This window comes from Pygocentrus nattereri, chromosome 14 (assembly GCF_015220715.1).
Source record: "Pygocentrus nattereri isolate fPygNat1 chromosome 14, fPygNat1.pri, whole genome shotgun sequence".
NCBI classification, from domain to species: domain Eukaryota; kingdom Metazoa; phylum Chordata; class Actinopteri; order Characiformes; family Serrasalmidae; genus Pygocentrus; species Pygocentrus nattereri.
In genome coordinates this window covers 40,638,512-40,655,868 of record NC_051224.1, presented here as the reverse complement: position 1 = coordinate 40,655,868, position 17,357 = coordinate 40,638,512, and the positions used below count along the sequence as shown (strand labels likewise).

At 43.8% G+C, this 17,357-nt stretch overlaps 1 protein-coding gene across 6 annotated transcripts in view; it reads right to left on the bottom strand.

Annotated features, from left to right (window-relative positions):
* clec16a (C-type lectin domain containing 16A) overlaps window positions 1–17,357 on the bottom strand; it is a 129,614-nt gene that overhangs the window by 41,294 nt on the left and 70,963 nt on the right. For all 6 annotated transcript variants that reach the window (XM_017718318.2, XM_017718321.2, XM_017718319.2 and 3 more), the window contains 3 exons: window positions 11,599–11,649; window positions 11,281–11,409; window positions 1,484–1,604 (listed from right to left, as the gene is read on the bottom strand). In XM_017718318.2, the coding sequence (XP_017573807.1) occupies window positions 1,484–1,604; window positions 11,281–11,409; window positions 11,599–11,649 (301 nt within the window). The remainder of the gene's footprint in view (window positions 1–1,483; window positions 1,605–11,280; window positions 11,410–11,598; window positions 11,650–17,357) is intronic.

The following is a 17,357-nucleotide window of genomic DNA, read 5'->3' as shown; positions in this document are numbered from 1 at the left end:
TCAGACTGCTGGAGATTGTTTTGGATATGGTTCTATGTAGAAAAGGGTTGCTGTCACGCTTGTAACAACAGTAGAACATTTTTTGGTGCTACATAGGACCACTTTTAATAAGGTTCTATACAGCACCGTCTACAGCATATTCACCCTTTCACAAAGCAAAGAGTCCTTTTATCATGCAAAGGGTTCTTTTGATGTTCATGGTTCTATATAGAACTATTTTCCTTATTAAAGAACCCTTGAAGAACCATCTTTTTTTTCTAAGAGTGTGTTAAAATCAAATAAACTGATGTTACTCCCCACCGCGCTCCAGAGGTGCACATCAAATAAACAAAGAGTATTACTTAAGTCTAAGTAAACAGGTGTGTTCAAACGTTTAGAAAGTCAGAACTTGGTAACCAGCCCTTCAGCAGTGAGCACAGCTGGCAAGCACATTCTGTCGCCTGCGAGACGTTTCACCCACTTTTTCACACCATGCAACATCAAAGCATAACAGATCCGTCCCACACTCAACAGCTGGCACGCTGTTCTTTTCATCAAATGCTGGTTCTTTTTATTATTCCAACATCTCGTCGTGGGCAAAGACTTCTCATTTTCTTCCTTCAAGTCAAGAGCAGTTGTTTCCAAAATGTGCCTGAAATGTTTTGCATACTTTAGACCAGAGGTCACTAACAAATTGGTGGACCGCGGTCCGAGTCCGAGTCCGGACCCAGACTCTGTCCTGTGTGGACCTGGACCTGTAACCGATAAACTATGGAGAATTATTTAATTTTGATGGGGTGGTCCGGTTTTAATCAGGGTATCATTTCTAGCCTTTACGGTGGCTTTAGTGGCCGGAAACTCACAGACCAATCACAAGCTTTGTAAATATCACACGTGACGGTGCTCAGCCAATCAGATCTGTGCATTATGATGAGCTCTGAGACTTGAGTGAGTGACCCACACACAGGGGAGGGGCGAGGCGTGTGAGGGTCCATGTGGACCCTCACAGATCAGGTACTGTTTGGGTGGTGGGTCATTCTCAGCACTGCAGTAACTGACGTGGTGGTGGTGGTGTTTTGGTGTGTGTTGCGCTGGTGCAAGTGGATCAGACACAGCAGTGCTGCTGGAGTTTTTAAACACCTCAGTGTCGCTGCTGGACTGAGAACCAAAAATATCTAGCCAACAGTGTCCTGTGGGCAGCGTCCTGTGGGCAGCGTCCTGTGGGCAGCGTCCTGTGACCAATGATGAAGGACTAGAGGATGACCAACACAAACTGTGCAGCAGCAGATGAGCTGTCGTCTCTGACTTTACATCTACAAGGTGGACCGACCAGGTAGGAGTGTCTAATAGAGTGGACAGTAAGTGGACACAGTGTTTAAAAACTCCAGCAGCCCTGCTGAGTCTGATCCACACACCAAGCGTGTTCTGTGCCAACTGTCTGCACACAATACTGAACTGATTAGCTTTAAATCGAGGCTTTAACCCTGATGTGGCTGAGACTCACTGAGGTCCAGGACGTCGTCGGTCTTAATAAGGTCCTCTGGACGCGTCAGGGGTAGCTGGGTCTCTGGCTCTCCCTGAAGCTGCAGAGAGAGCGCCCGCAGCATGAAGAACACACGGATAGCCTGCGGAGAGAAAAACAAACGATGTATTTTTATAACCACAGCATTCCAGTGAAAAATAGGACTTGAGGAAACAGGATATGCCAAAGCAAAGGAAACATGGAAATATCCAGGCCAGCGGTTCTGCAGGACCAGACTTGGGAACCACTGCCTTAAACCTTTTTCACAGTAGCCAAAAAAGGCTGTTTTGGAGGTTTCCTGCTGCATTATATGTTTTTTTATTCAATAACAGAGGAATATATTTCGATGGAAGTGTGCATGATGCAAAAACGAGAACTGGATCAACATCTGTAAATGTTTTTATTGCATTTAAACGCTGTGTGTTTACTGTACTGTTTACTGTGTGTTTGTTAATAATAATTATTGTTGCCACATTCTTATGCGTGTTCTGTAAGTAACCCACAATCTGAGGTTCTCTCACTACAGCAATGATATGTACTACAACATCAGGATGGATGGTCCAATAGAAACGATACAATGAAAACTGGAAAAAAGTTCAGTTGCATTAATTTAAGAAAGTTTTAAGTCCTCGTTTTCCAGCATCTTCCTAAGTCTGTTCTTAAATGTGTTCTTGAGAAGGGTTGTAAGAAAAAGTCTCCGTCAGACTCATGACGTGTTCTTAAAGCTCAGGACCGTCCTCACCCTTGTGCTCTTGAGTGTGCAGATTCTGTTCTTACCTAAGAAAAGATCCCAAATAAGAGAACACAGGTGACCATCAGAATCAATGTAGAAAGTGTTTTAGAAGAAGAAGAAGAAATTAAGAAGATCGGTTGGTCAATGAGGCCCAAGGTTCTACCTTCTCCTGTAAAGTTGCCAGATAAGATAAGATACCAACTCTGGTCTTTTGGAGACACGCTTTGGTGCAAAAACGTTCGCACTGCAACTACACAGAAGGGCGTAATTGTGAGTCACACCGAAAAAATGCACGTGGAACAGACTGAGAAAGCGCCTTTGTCCTCTGAGACCAATAAACAGAGTAAAATACACCTCCTCGTTTCTACGCTCACTGTCCACTTAATCAGCTCCACTGACCGTATAGCTGCTCTCTGTAGTTCTACAGTTACAGACTGTAGTCCATCTGTTTCTCTGATACTCTGTTACCCTGTTCTTCAGTGGTCAGGACCCCCATGGACCCTCACAGAGCAGGTACTGTTTGGGTGGTGTCCACTCACTGTCCACTCTAGTAGACACTCCTACCTTGAGACGACAGCTCATCTGCTGCTGCACAGTTTGTGCCCACAGGATGCTGAGAGTGACCCACCACCCAAACAGTAGCTGCTCTGTGAGGGTCCATAGGGGTCCTGACCACTGAAGAACAGGGTTAACAGAGTATCAGAGAAACAGATGGACGACAGTCTGTAGAGCTGCGGATTGAAACTATACGGTCAGAGCTGATAAGATGGACACGGAGTGTAGACCAGAGGAGGTGGTTTTAATCTTATGTCGGGTCGTTTATGTTGTTAAACATATTTTCCTTTGGATTCGACACTTTTTCCTGGGAGACCAGCTCATTTTTTATTTTTATTTATAAATCCATCCAGATCTATTTAAAAAAAAAAAATACAACAAATTCTCCAGCACAGAAAATAACCACTTAACCACGTTAAAAAAAACTCTTAAACATTTAAACGCTTCTCAGTGTTCATGGCTCTACATGTTACCATTGCCTTTGGCAAAGAGGAACATCCTGAGGATCTTGCATCACGTCTCTATCTATAGCACGTACATCTGTCTTGTGTTCTCCCAGGCGCGAGTGAGCGAGTGCATGTGTGTCTAATTAAGTGTTAAATAAATAAACATGTCTGTCAAGCCCAAACTACAAAGGAAACCTGTATAGTGTCTGTGTAAGCACAAAAAACGGCACTCATGAGGAATGCAAACAGGCCTGTACATGACAGGGCAGCAACGTCAACTTAAAGGGCCACATCAAACCCTTTTCTTTTCATTTTCTTCTTTATAGTTTGAGAAATACTGCTACAGTTTTCTGTCTCACCGCGACGCAGAGAAACTTGTTGGTGCGTTTGTTCCAGCAGAGTTGATCACTGTAATGGTCGTCTTACTGAACTTCCTAAGAAAACAACGTGTCCCTTGCAGCTCGTACAAAACACAGCAGCATCCTAACAAGAACACCACCGAGAGATCAGATGAGTCCTGCTTTAAAAGAGCTCTGCTTACATCACAGAGTGTCTGTCTATGATCTCACATCTGCAGATACTGACCTTCTGCAAACACCTTCAATAAAACACAGAAAACATGGGGCTTAATCTCCTGTCTGTAAAGCACTTGGAGCTGCAACTGGCATGAAACATGAAAAGTGCTATATAAAAATTATATATATATATACACACAGACACACACACAGACACACAGCACATACTACTCACAAAAAGTTCGGGATATTTGGCTTTCGGGGTGAAATTTATGGAAAACGTAAAAAGTTCTCGCTACAGTGATGTTAGATCATGAAAGTCGGGCGTATCAGTAGAAGCGTGCGGTGATGATTTCTTCATCTCAAACAATTTACTGAAGCAAAAGCCGCCAGCAGTGGTGGGTAAACCCCAATAAACATCTCAGTGTCTCAATAACTCGTCATGCGCCCTTCAGCGTCAACTACAGCTTCACAGCGACGTCTCCTGCTGTTCACCAGTCGACTCGTGGTCTGCTGAGGCACGGCGTCCCACTCTTCTTGAAGGGCGGCCCTCAGGTCATTGAGGTTCTGGGGTACAGAGTTACGAGCCTCTATGTGGCGACTAGGTTTTCTATGGGATTGAGGTCTGGAGAAAGTGCAGGCCGCTCCAGCTGAGGTACCCCAGTCTCCAGCAGCCGTTCCCTGATGATGCGCCCTCGATGAGCTGGAGCTTCGTCGTCCATGAAGATGAAATGAGGCCTGTGTTGTTCATGCAGAGGCGCAGTGACTGGATTAATGATGTTATTCAGTAGTATGGGCTGGTCACTGTACCATTCCCAAAGTGTAGGGCAGTTCTGTGTTGACTGGACACACCTGCCCACACTGTAACACCACCACCACCACCGTTAAGCTCCTTGTTAGAGAACAGCAAGTTGTGCAGAAAGTACTGAAACACTGAACAGCTGGACAGGTGCATTCAGAAGGTTAGAGAAGGTCACATTAAGTTCACCTGTAAAGGTTAGAGTGCAGTTTAGGCTGATCCTGAAATTTCACCCGAAAGCCAAACATCCCCGACTTTTTGTGAGTGGTGTGTGTGTGTGTGTATGTGTGTGTATTATATTGCTGCTATTGGGACAAAACCTTGTATCTCTATTTTTGTCGTTTCTCAGTTTTTGACATCATTTGAAAAAGCCTGAAGGCCTTTACATTGTGTGTAAATTTCATGAAGAATGGACCAAAAAAAGACTCTGAAAAAATTCTGGTTCCATTGACTTCCAAGTAAGTAAAGTAGGTTTTTTCCTTCCCCTGTAAAGTTACCGTTTCGGAGATGCGAGGTTTTGTTCCATATATATATATACACACATGTAGACACTTAACATGTTCGAAACCTAGCCCATACACAGAAACCAAGCCTTTCTGAATTCACTGCTTTCGTGACGTCTCATATACAGCATATTTACTTATATCTGCAGGGCAAAGATAAAAAAACGCCTGTGTTATTATTTTAGTTTGGGAAAAAAAAAGATAAGTCCTTTAAAACAATAATGTAATGAAAACTCCCAAAATATGCGTGCCAATGTAACTAAATGCTTTCCTGCTAGATTCTGTGGAAGGATAAGGAATGTCCAGAACAGGCCAGATCTTGTTTATGAATGGAACATGTCTGACTGATTAAAAACGGAGGCATAATAACAGCGCAAGAGCTTTAAAAGTACCTAATGGCTTTGAACTGCAACAGCACACTCGGTTCTTAGAATTTCTGAACCAACGTGTGAGCTGGTCAAGGCCGACAGCGGACCAGCGGACAGAAAATCAGACTGATATCCCCCGAGTTACAAAGTCCTGAGAAAGTCTCTCTTCCTTTACCCAAGTGGTTTAAGGAAGCGGAAATGAGACCCATTGTTGTGCAAAGCAACTATCCACACCACACCTTCACTAGACTGATCTCAGGACAATCCAGATAATATCCAAAGTTCCCTGGAAGCAGTCTGTCATCCAAGTGACTGGAACTTCAGAGGAGGAGATGACCATGCAGGTCAAGAAACATCCCGGTATTCACAGGAAACAAAGCAGTGGGGATTTTAGACAAAGCCAAAAGTAAGAAAGCCTCAAACCCTGAATTCACATGAAACTCTCCTGTTTTCTCAGTTCAGTGTAATTTTAAACAGGGGGTACATCATGACGAGCCGTAACGCGGAGCCGTCTCATCACAACCGCTGCAGCTACGCCCCTGCAGGAGGACGAAGACAAAGCTCTCCAGAAAACCCCACGAGCAGATTAACTGGCCTGGTGGATCTGTACAGCCTGCAGAGCTCAGACCAGTACAGTGTGAGAGATTAGAAAAACGAATAAAAGTGGCTAAAAACTGACAAAGCTCTTACATAATAACACCCTGTCCAGGTCATTCACTGGAGGGACAGGCACAGACTGTTATTCGTGAACTGCACAGTCATTTTATTGTTATTTTAATGCATTTATTATTCATCTTCACATCCTATTTAGACATCTGTACATCGAGTATGTTTAATACTTGATTTGCTCTTTACTGTACTGTACTCTTTACTGTACTGTACTCTTTACTGTACTGCGCTCTTTACTGTACTGCGCTCTTTACTGTACTGCGCTCTTTACTGTACTGTACTGCGCTCTTTACTGTACTGTACTCTTTACTGTACTGTACTCTTTACTGTACTGCGCTCTTTACTGTACTGCACTCATTACTGTACTGCACTCTTTACTGTGCTCTTTACTGTACTGTGCTCTTTACTGTACTGCGCCCTTTACTGTACTGCGCCCTTTACTGTACTGCGCTCTTTACTGTACTGCGCTCTTTACTGTACTGCGCTCTTTACTGTACTGTACTCTTTACTGTACTGCGCTCTTTACTGTACTGCACTCATTACTGTACTGCACTCTTTACTGTACTGTGCTCTTTACTGTACTGCGCTCTTTACTGTACTGCGCTCTTTACTGTACTGCGCCCTTTACTGTACTGTGCTCTTTACTGTACTGCGCCCTTTACTGTACTGCGCCCTTTAATGTACTGCGCTCTTTACTGTACTGTACTCATTACTGTACTGTACTCATTACTGTACTGTACTCTTTACTGTACTGTACTCTTTACTGTACTGCGCCCTTTACTGTACTGCGCTCTTTACTGTACTGTACTCATTACTGTACTGTACTCTTTACTGTACTGTACTCTTTACTGTACTGCACCCTTTACTGTACTGTACTCTTTACTGTACTGTGCTCTTTACTGTACTGCGCTCTTTACTGTACTGCGCCCTTTACTGTACTGTGCTCTTTACTGTACTGCGCTCTTTACTGTACTGCGCTCTTTACTGTACTGCGCCCTTTACTGTACTGCGCTCTACTGTACTGTACTCTTTACTGTACTGCGCCCTTTACTGTACTGCGCTCTTTACTGTACTGTACTCATTACTGTACTGTACTCATTACTGTACTGTACTCTTTACTGTACTGCGCTCTTTACTGTACTGCGCCCTTTACTGTACTGCGCTCTTTACTGTACTGTGCTCATTACTGTACTGTACTCATTACTGTACTGTACTCATTACTGTACTGCGCTCTTTACTGTACTGCGCCCTTTACTGTACTGTACTCATTACTGTACTGTACTCTTTACTGTACTGTGCTCTTTACTGTACTGTGCTCTTTACTGTACTGTGCTCTTTACTGTACTTTGTACTGCTGCAATGGAAGACTTTCCCTCTGGAATCAATGAACCTGCCTATCTGTCTGTCCTCTATCTACCTGCCCGTCTGTCTGTCTGTCTGTCTGTCTGTCTGTCTGTCTCCATGTCCGTCTATCTAACTGCCCATCTACCCTTCTGTCTGTCTGTCTGTCTCCATGTCCGTATATCTAACTTCCCATCTACCCTTCTGTCTGTCTATCTGCCCATCTACCCCCTTCTGTCTGTCTGTCTGTCTGTCTATCTATCTCCATGTCCGTCTATCTAACTGCCCATCTGACACATGGGTCTTATGTGGAACGATATCACATTTTAAGGTCTCCAGCTTACCTTAATAAATGACTCTTATCCTGTAAATGCCTTAAATGTTTGCTTGGAAATGTTTAATGAGCAGCTAACGAGCAGCTCAGCAGAGCTAAAATTAGCCACTGCAGCTGCTGGCCTGCTGAACAGGCCTCGCTGGCTGATCTAAGGCTGCGTCCCAAACCACACACTTCTACTAACACGCTACTAACATGTTTCCACATCGACCCGTAACCCTTCAGACAGAACCCACCCACCCCTGCGATGCTGCTCCTCACTCTCAAGCTGCTTCTAAGTTATAAACAAGGTATCTAACAGAGCAACAGTGGCCAAAATCAATGTAAATATTAAACTGAAACTTGGTCAGATTAATAAACAAAGTTAGGAGAGGGGAAAAAAAGCCTCTCGATTCACAGACTGAGGCATCGCGATGCTCTTCAGATGAAACAGTAAGGTTGCTAATAAAATCTAAAACAGGATTCCAGGGCCCGTGAAAGGATTCCAAGGAAGCCTTGAGGGAGAACCTTAACTTTTCAAGTTTGATATATGACAGAACCTCCCGGATCCATCTGTCATGTGCTGGAGGGGAGGCCTGTTTCCGTTTAAGAAGAGAATGGACTGTGGCGTTTTTGCATACACTGCAAAAAATAGTATCTTGTCAAGTGAAATGATCTTAATTTAATTTAATTTAAAGATCTATCTAATATTTCTTATTTTGAGACGGCTGTGCATTTATTATAAGCTTATCTAGACTATTTCTAGACTCATTTCTACCTGTTTTAAAAATCTAATCAAGAAAGCTTCACTACACTGGAAGATATTTTTACTGGTTTCAGGCACATTTCTTAAAAATTCAGCAAAATTATCTTAAACGTATCTGGTAGTGAGATACATTTACTCTAAACAAGCAAAACATGTTTGGAAATAAGTTAGTCTTAAACTAAGCTTACAACAATCTCAAGCAGAGAAATGTTAGATTTACTGACTAGTTTTAAGATCATCTTTCGCAGTGTAGTATTTAGCGCACTAATACGTCGTTTGGGACGCAGCAGAAGTAAAGTAGCTTTGTTATGACTACAGCAACAAATCAAATAAAATCAAGGCAATGACGCTCAAATATATCAGATAATACGCTTCAAAAAAAGAGTTTTAAACTGAGCATTTCTGCCCAACGTTTCACGGCTTTTGCCACATCGATTACAGAAAATAAGTTAAAACATTTTCTACAGAAAACACACAAACATGCCATTTTTTACTGTTTTACTGCCCAGTTACTGCCTATTTGCTGAATTTAACATTATATATTCTAAAATTATGCTAACATAACATTATACTTCATATTTCAGTTTTCCCAGTATGTTAAACTCAGCACATAAATAAAAACTGTGCACTAAAAATGTGCAGATTTGGAAGTGTAGTGACAATTAAGATGAAACAGAATTACTTTAGACAGCTGTTTGCAATTTTTGGTCATCCGATAAGAGTGATTTACGCATTTATATAGGGCTTTTTGAGAAAAGCTGTTAAAATGTATGTTTATGAGAGGGAAGAGAAGTCAGATTTTCAGAAAGACAAAAATAGTAAAATTAAGGATTTAAATCTTAAATCTAGACCACATAACCAACAGTTCTCCTGTTGAGATTGCTGTTTATGTTAAGATAGTTTAACTACTTTCCAAACATGTTTTACTTCTTTTAAGTAATTTTATTCGGTAAAATGATCTCACTATGTTGGCAGGTGATTTTGCTTGTTTTAAGAAATGAGCTTGAAACCAGCTAAATTATCTGCCAGTATAATGAGATCATTTCACTTAATAACAGATAAAGAAATGTCTAAAAATAAGGTAGATAATCTTATAATAAGCGCAAAACCATCTCAAAATATGTACTGACGTCCCGTCGCACTGTCGTACTGCACCGCAGGCGGCACGACGTCATGCGCCGATGAGCTGGGCATTAAGCCGCTTTTTCACATTTAACTTCTGCACAGTATCTGACTGATTAGAATGAATTTCCAGCTGGATGTTATTTCAAGCTTTATAAGACTAAAACGGCTATCTGCAGCTGAAAAACCCTGACTCACGCTCGAAAGAGGAAGAAAGGAAAAGCCAAATCAGGCTAACAGCACAGAAGAATCAGAGCTGATTATTTGGAAAGGGCCGGCCGTTTCGGTCACGCTGTGTCATTTCCAGCAGGTCACCCATTAATTTCTAGTGAATTGAACAGTCACAGAAACACGAGGAAGTAGAACTCAGCACTGAAATCGGCTCTGGAATCAGCTGCCGATCAGCAGTCGCATCAGAAACACAAGACAGGGAGGATCTTGTTAAACAAGGTGTGACCTCCCAACAGACCGAGTTGGCGTTGACTGGCAGGCTGGTGTTCCTAACGAGTGTCAGCGCTGGCGGAATTCAGCCGTGACGAAGTGTCTGGCGGACGGGAAGCAGCACTTCAGCACTTCATCACTTCTGCTTCTGTTATTTAACAGGCTTGCAGTGCATGTATCCACCTCCAACCCACACACAATGTCGCTCGGCTTTGTACTTACAAATATAAACAAAAGTATGCATATGCTGACAAAGATACATAAGCATACATAACATATACAATACTGTGCAGAAGTTGTTGGCAGAGGTTTTTTTAATCTGGGCTGTATATTAACACTAATATAGAACATCTACTCTGAGTGTAATTGTGTGTGTTACGTCTTCACTGAACCCTTTACAAATGCATCCCAGCATTATCTGCAGTTATTATCCAACATCTGTGTTAAATCACGTGTGATGGAAACGGAGCTTAACAAATCTGTGCAATGGCCAGAGGCGTCCAGGAGAAATCTGGAACCAACCTCGTACTAGCCCGCAAGATACCAACTACTTTATTAAAAACAAGAAAGGCGTTAATTTACAGCATAATTATGCTTATTTGCATTTAGCGTAATGTTATGTTTTTAGTGTTCTGGTGCCTTTACAAGCAAAAAGGATTCTGACTTTACATCTACAAGGTGGACCCACAAGGTAGGAGTGTCTAATAGAGTGGACAGTGAGTGGACACAGTGTTTAAAAACTCCAGCAGCACTGCTGTGTCTGATCCACTCACACCAGCACAACACACACTAACACACCACCACCACGTCAGTGTTACTGCAGTGCCGAGAATGATCCACCACTCAAATAGTAGCTGCTCTGTGAGGGTCCATGGGCGTCCTGACCACTGAAGAACAGGGTAACAGAGTATCAGAGAAACAGATGGACTACAGTCTGTAACTGTAGAACTACAGAGTGCAGCTATACAGTAAGTGGAGCTGATAAAGTGGACAGTGAGCGTAGAAACAAGGAGTGGTCATAATGGTAAAAGTGGTCATAATTCATTTCCCCTGAAGTCCACTTCATTTCCCCTGAGTGGTCACAATCTTATGCCTGATCGGTGTGAATCTGTGGTGTGTAAATACTTTCTTCCCTACTGATTTCATATCTAAACATACCATTGCTTATGTTTATGCTTATGAACCTTGTATGTGTTTGCACTGCTCACCCTGCGCGTCTTCTCCACGTCCCCGCAGGGCAGCCGCTTAACGAAGTCGATCCCGGTGAGCGGCGTTCCAGTAGGGGGCAGAAGAATGGACGCGTCCATCATGAGATACTCCACGTTCAGAGGCTTGCTCTAAACACACAACACATTACAGTGAGGCATCCCTGTTTCCCCCGTGAGGAGACTTTTATTTTGTCTACGTGTTCAGTGGACTGGTAGTGCAAAGGGAGGTCGCCTTCAGCTTTGTTTACAGCAGCAATACACAGTCATGAGGGGTTTGCTTAATCATCATGGCAAAATTTGAGAGAAAGGCAGACTTACAGTCATGCTCCTGTACTCGTCTTCAAACATGTCCAGGAAGATCTCCTCCCCCTGTAAGAGCAACACATTTCCAGAGAACAACTATGTCAAAAAGAGAGCCACCAAACCCAAACAGAGAGCAGCGCAGGCTCTCTTACGCTTCTTTTGAAGCTAAACAGCATAACAGTACCGGGATAAATACACACTCCATGTACGGACCTGATTTATGTAAACATGCCATATTCAGTACTCTAGTTTTCCTTATTTTCCATATTTCAGAACCATTAAAACAAAACAAACAAACAAAAAAAAAACCGGCTGAAATTCAGCAAATTCAAGGAATCAGCCTCCTCTTCGTCCCGATGCAGCTCGGCACCACCGGAACCTTGGAATCACATTTTCTTGGAAATAAGTTTATACACAGACATCAACTTCAATAATTCTATCTATCTTAGAAAGACGTTTGAAGAGTTTAAGCTCATCCTGAATGGCTCAAATTCCGACTCAAGGCTGGTGGCACGTCAGATTTAGGTACTGGGAGCCTGAAATGTGAACACGAAAGCCTATAAATCAGATTCCAGAGGCCGACACCCTACTTTTCTCAATCAATCGATCCGTCAATCAACCCATATTTAGACTGGAAATGACCCTCATTTACAAGGTAGCCGAGGAAATGATGAGGGATTCAAAACGTTGAAGTGAAATTTAAATATAAAATAAAATAAATAAACTGTTCAAAAAGAGAACGAGCATAAAATGTCCATAAAATATACAATGAAAACACATGAAAAGGCCCAACTTAGATAGGAAGTGATAAGAAAACTGAAATATTAAAAAATCCAATTATTTACTAGAACTGAACAGTAAAAGAATTAACATCAGACAGTTATATCATAATAATAATAATAATAATAATAATAATAATAATACAGTATATGATAGTAATTCTGGTATCATAAAACCACAAATAAATGAATAATCTATGCATTTTATTTCTCTCTCTGAGGTCCTTTGTTGTCTTTACCCCTGAGAACTCAACACACTTCCTTTGTCTTTAGGCCTGATATATGTAAATGAGCTCAGCTGTGATTGGCTATGCCTCATTTATAAAGCAGTCCAGGCTGAAACACTCCATATAACTTTAGCGTGAGTGGGCGGGGCTAACCTGCCGTGAGCTGAACAGGCAGAGATATGCAAATGCATTTGATTTTGTGACGTCACAGAAACAAGGAATTTAAAAGCAGCTCGGTTTCCATATACGGACTCGGAACCGGAGCGTAATTGGTACGTCCGGAAACTTTAACAAGGTTTACACACCAGAACAATTTAATAAAGGAAATCAAATCTGATCTGCGCTGCAGTCTGAACAAAGCCTTTGTGCACTCCCGACTCCTCCACAGGAGATTCTGGCATGCTGGTCCGAAACGCCGGCGGTTAACAGCTTTTAAAATCTCTCTCAGGCCTTCGACCTGATGAACCTGGAAGACTCCAAGCTTTTCAGGCTTTACTGCTTTGGAGCTCTGCCAGTCCCGGTTTGTGCTGTTTTGAAAGTGCGTCAGGGGTTAGAAGCTCCTGAAAGTGAAAGTTCCTGAAAGTACAACAACTTCCAAAAAAAAAAAAAGAAAGTAAATCTGTCACTGGCTGTACAACCACAGATTACAGGGCATCTTATGTCAGAATCACTGGGTTAACGAACGCTGTAAACACCCTGGAGAACATTAAGATCAACATCATGTTTAGTGGAGAAATAAAAATGTGCTTTCTATTAACTAATGGTCACTAATATATATACATACATTACACTATTAGAGTTTTACACGACTGTGCAAAAGTTTGGAATCACTATTTTTTCATTACTATAAAACCATTTTTTGTACATGTACAAAATGATCATAATATGATCTTCACACTCTACAGTTTCACAGGTTTCAACTGATTTGAAGCTACAAAAAAGGAACCAAGGGTTCTCCTCAGATGGAGAATCAAGTCATCATAAAATTAACATCCAGAATGCCTCATATTTTGAATATCGAGACAAAAACGTCCTGCACGGTTTACTTACAGCGCCGTGTCATTTACTGAAGTTTGTGCTCCAAAAAAACTTGAAATATTAAATAAAACTTTTTTAAAATACCTTTTATAATATTACAAGTTATTACTGAATAAATTAAGAATAAATCAAACGAAAGTGATTACAAAAAGTCCTCTTTGGTAAAAGCTGGATAAAGCAGAAATACCACTGGGACTCGGTGCGGTACCACAATACCGGCCTGGGCAAGAACAGCCATCATCAAAACACCTGAGGTTCACTGAGCAGAACTGTTTTTATCATCAACACAAATATGAAATAATCTGCCCGTCTGAGTGGAACGAATGTAGCGTCGGCCTAATTTCACAAACAACTGGAAGCACTGAAATTTGAGCTGTTTACCACTTTGTAGCGCCAAAGAATCGCTGAACGTTCCGCACTGAACTTTTGCCCTGATGCCCTGCACACTATGTACTTCTAGACTTCCCAAAAAACCATTTCAACAGGCCTCGGGCTCTGGGCAAAAATAAGAAAGCACAGCCTCAGAAACAGCAGCGCAGCAGTAAAACTCATTAGCTCATTAACTTGTTGCACGGAGGGCCAGAGGCAGCGAGAGGAGGAGCGTGGAACGAGGGTCATTCGCTCACTGTAGCAGCGACAGAACCCCTTCAAAACAACTAAACAGTAGGTGTGATCCACACATGTACAGGCTCCGTATGAAGTCTGAGGCCGAGAGCCCCTTCGACTTGGGTTCTTTAATGTGTCCTGATTCTATAGAGCTCTACATAATATGCAGAATGCAAAGAAAAACCAAAGTTAAAGGGTCGATATGACGGAAAAATCATTTTCCTGGCTTTTTTGAGCTAAAAGTGTTTAAAATAATACCTAAAAATACTGCTACAGTCTCAAAACAGCAGACAGCCTGTTTTGAATAAACTATTTCTGCGATGTCACAAGAACTCATTTACATATAGCCTACAGCAGTTTAGCCCCGCCCACTCACTCTGAAGCACAGGGCAGAGTTTCAGCTCTGAGTGAGTTTTTTTTATTTAGATGAGGCACAGCCAATCAGAATAGAGCACTTACATCAGTCTTGACAAAAACTGAAGTCCACTTCATTTCCCCCTGAGGTCCACTACATTCCCCCTGAGGTCCACTTCATTCCCCCTGAGGTCCACTACATTCCCCCCCGAGGTCCACTACATTCCCCCCCGAGGTCCACTTCATTCCCCCCGAGGTCCACTTCATTCCCCCCGAGGTCCACTTCATTCCCCCCGAGGTCCACTTCATTCCCCCCGAGGTCCACTACATTCCCCCCGAGGTCCACTTCATTCCCCCCGAGGTCCACTTCATTCCCCCCGAGGTCCACTACATTCCCCCTGAGGTCCACTACATTCCCCCTGAGGTCCACTACATTCCCCCCGAGGTCCACTACATTCCCCCTGAGGTCCACTACATTCCCCCTGAGGTCCACTTCATTCCCCCTGAGGTCCACTACATTCCCCCTGAGGTCCACTACATTCCCCCTGAGGTCCACTACATTCCCCCTGAGGTCCACTTCATTCCCCCTGAGGTCCACTACATTCCCCCTGAGGTCCACTTCATTCCCCCTGAGGTCCACTACATTCCCCCTGAGGTCCACTTCATTCCCCCTGAGGTCCACTACATTCCCCCTGAGGTCCACTACATTCCCCCTGAGGTCCACTTCATTCCCCCTGAGGTCCACTTCACTTCCCCTGAGGTCCACTACATTCCCCCTGAGGTCCACTACATTCCCCCTGAGGTCCACTACATTCCCCCTGAGGTCCACTTCATTCCCCCTGAGGTCCACTACATTCCCCCTGAGGTCCACTTCATTCCCCCTGAGGTCCACTACATTCCCCCTGAGGTCCACTTCATTCCCCCTGAGGTCCACTACATTCCCCCTGAGGTCCACTACATTCCCCCTGAGGTCCACTTCATTCCCCCTGAGGTCCACTTCATTCCCCCTGAGGTCCACTACATTCCCCCTGAGGTCCACTACATTCCCCCTGAGGTCCACTTCATTCCCCCTGAGGTCCACTACATTCCCCCTGAGGTCCACTTCATTCCCCCTGAGGTCCACTACATTCCCCCTGAGGTCCACTACATTCCCCCTGAGGTCCACTTCATTCCCCCTGAGGTCCACTACATTCCCCCTGAGGTCCACTTCATTCCCCCTGAGGTCCACTTCATTCCCCCTGAGGTCCACTTCATTCCCCCTGAGGTCCACTTCATTCCCCCTGAGGTCCACTACATTCCCCCTGAGGTCCACTTCATTCCCCCTGAGGTCCACTACATTCCCCCTGAGGTCCACTTCATTCCCCCTGAGGTCCACTTCATTCCCCCTGAGGTCCACTACATTCCCCCTGAGGTCCACTTCATTCCCCCTGAGGTCCACTACATTCCCCCTGAGGTCCACTACATTCCCCCTGAGGTCCACTTCATTCCCCCTGAGGTCCACTTCATTCCCCCTGAGGTCCACTACATTCCCCCTGAGGTCCACTTCATTCCCCCTGAGGTCCACTTCACTTCCCCTGAGGTCCACTACATTCCCCCTGAGGTCCACTACATTCCCCCTGAGGTCCACTACATTCCCCCTGAAGTCCACTACATTCCCCCTGAAGTCCACTACATTCCCCCTGAAGTCCACTACATTCCCCCTGAAGTCCACTACATTCCCCCTGAAGTCCACTACATTCCCCCTGAGGTCCACTACATTCCCCCTGAGGTCCACTACATTCCCCCTGAGGTCCACTACATTCCCCCTGAAGTCCACTACATTCCCCCTGAAGTCCACTACATTCCCCCTGAGGTCCACTACATTCCCCCTGAGGTCCACTACATTCCCCCTGAAGTCCACTACATTCCCCCTGAGGTCCACTACATTCCCCCTGAGGTCCACTACATTCCCCCTGAGGTCCACTTCATTTCCCCTGAGGTCCACTTCATTTCCCCCTGAGGTCCACTTCCCATGAGGTCCACTACATTCCCCCTGAGGTCCACTTCACTGCCCCTGAAGTCCACTACCTTTGTGGAGCTTTATGTACCAACAGCAGTCATAATTAGTTTCTAAGTGACTGTTTTCTAATCTCTAATCAATCAGAACGGAGCACATTAGCATACATCAGTCTTAAAGGCACCGTAACAAAAACAGCCTGTTCAGTTTCCTTAGTTCTGTACTGACTGACCAGACGGGAAAATGCTCATATAAAAATTCATTACACGGGGCTCCGCTGGTGACATCCTGTATAAATAAAAATAATGCATGGCCACGACTTACTGAGACCCTAATGCGTGGCTTACTAAAGCATGATCTCATTCCCACACCTTACTTAGTCGTGGCCACGCATTAGGATCTCATTCCCACATGTTGATATGGTGTGGCCATGCATTGCTTTTATTTATATGGAACGCATCTGTAGAATTATGACCTTTTGCTAAGTAAGGAACGTTTTAAGTGTTATGAGTGGACCTCAGGGACAAAACATGCAAGATATGGGCTCTTTAATACAAAAACTTACAAACTAACAAACAGGCTTTTTATTCCCAAGTTGTTTGCATTTCGTTTGTTTACACACAGTTTGTTTATGAGTGCAGCCTTGTGCACAGCCTAAGCCCCGCCTCCTCCGCCCCGACAGGCTTCATTCAGACACCTAGACCAAGTTTTCCACAGCAGACAGTAAACGAGAGCTGAGGTGATGAGGGGCGTCGGAGGAAACGCTGAACTGTG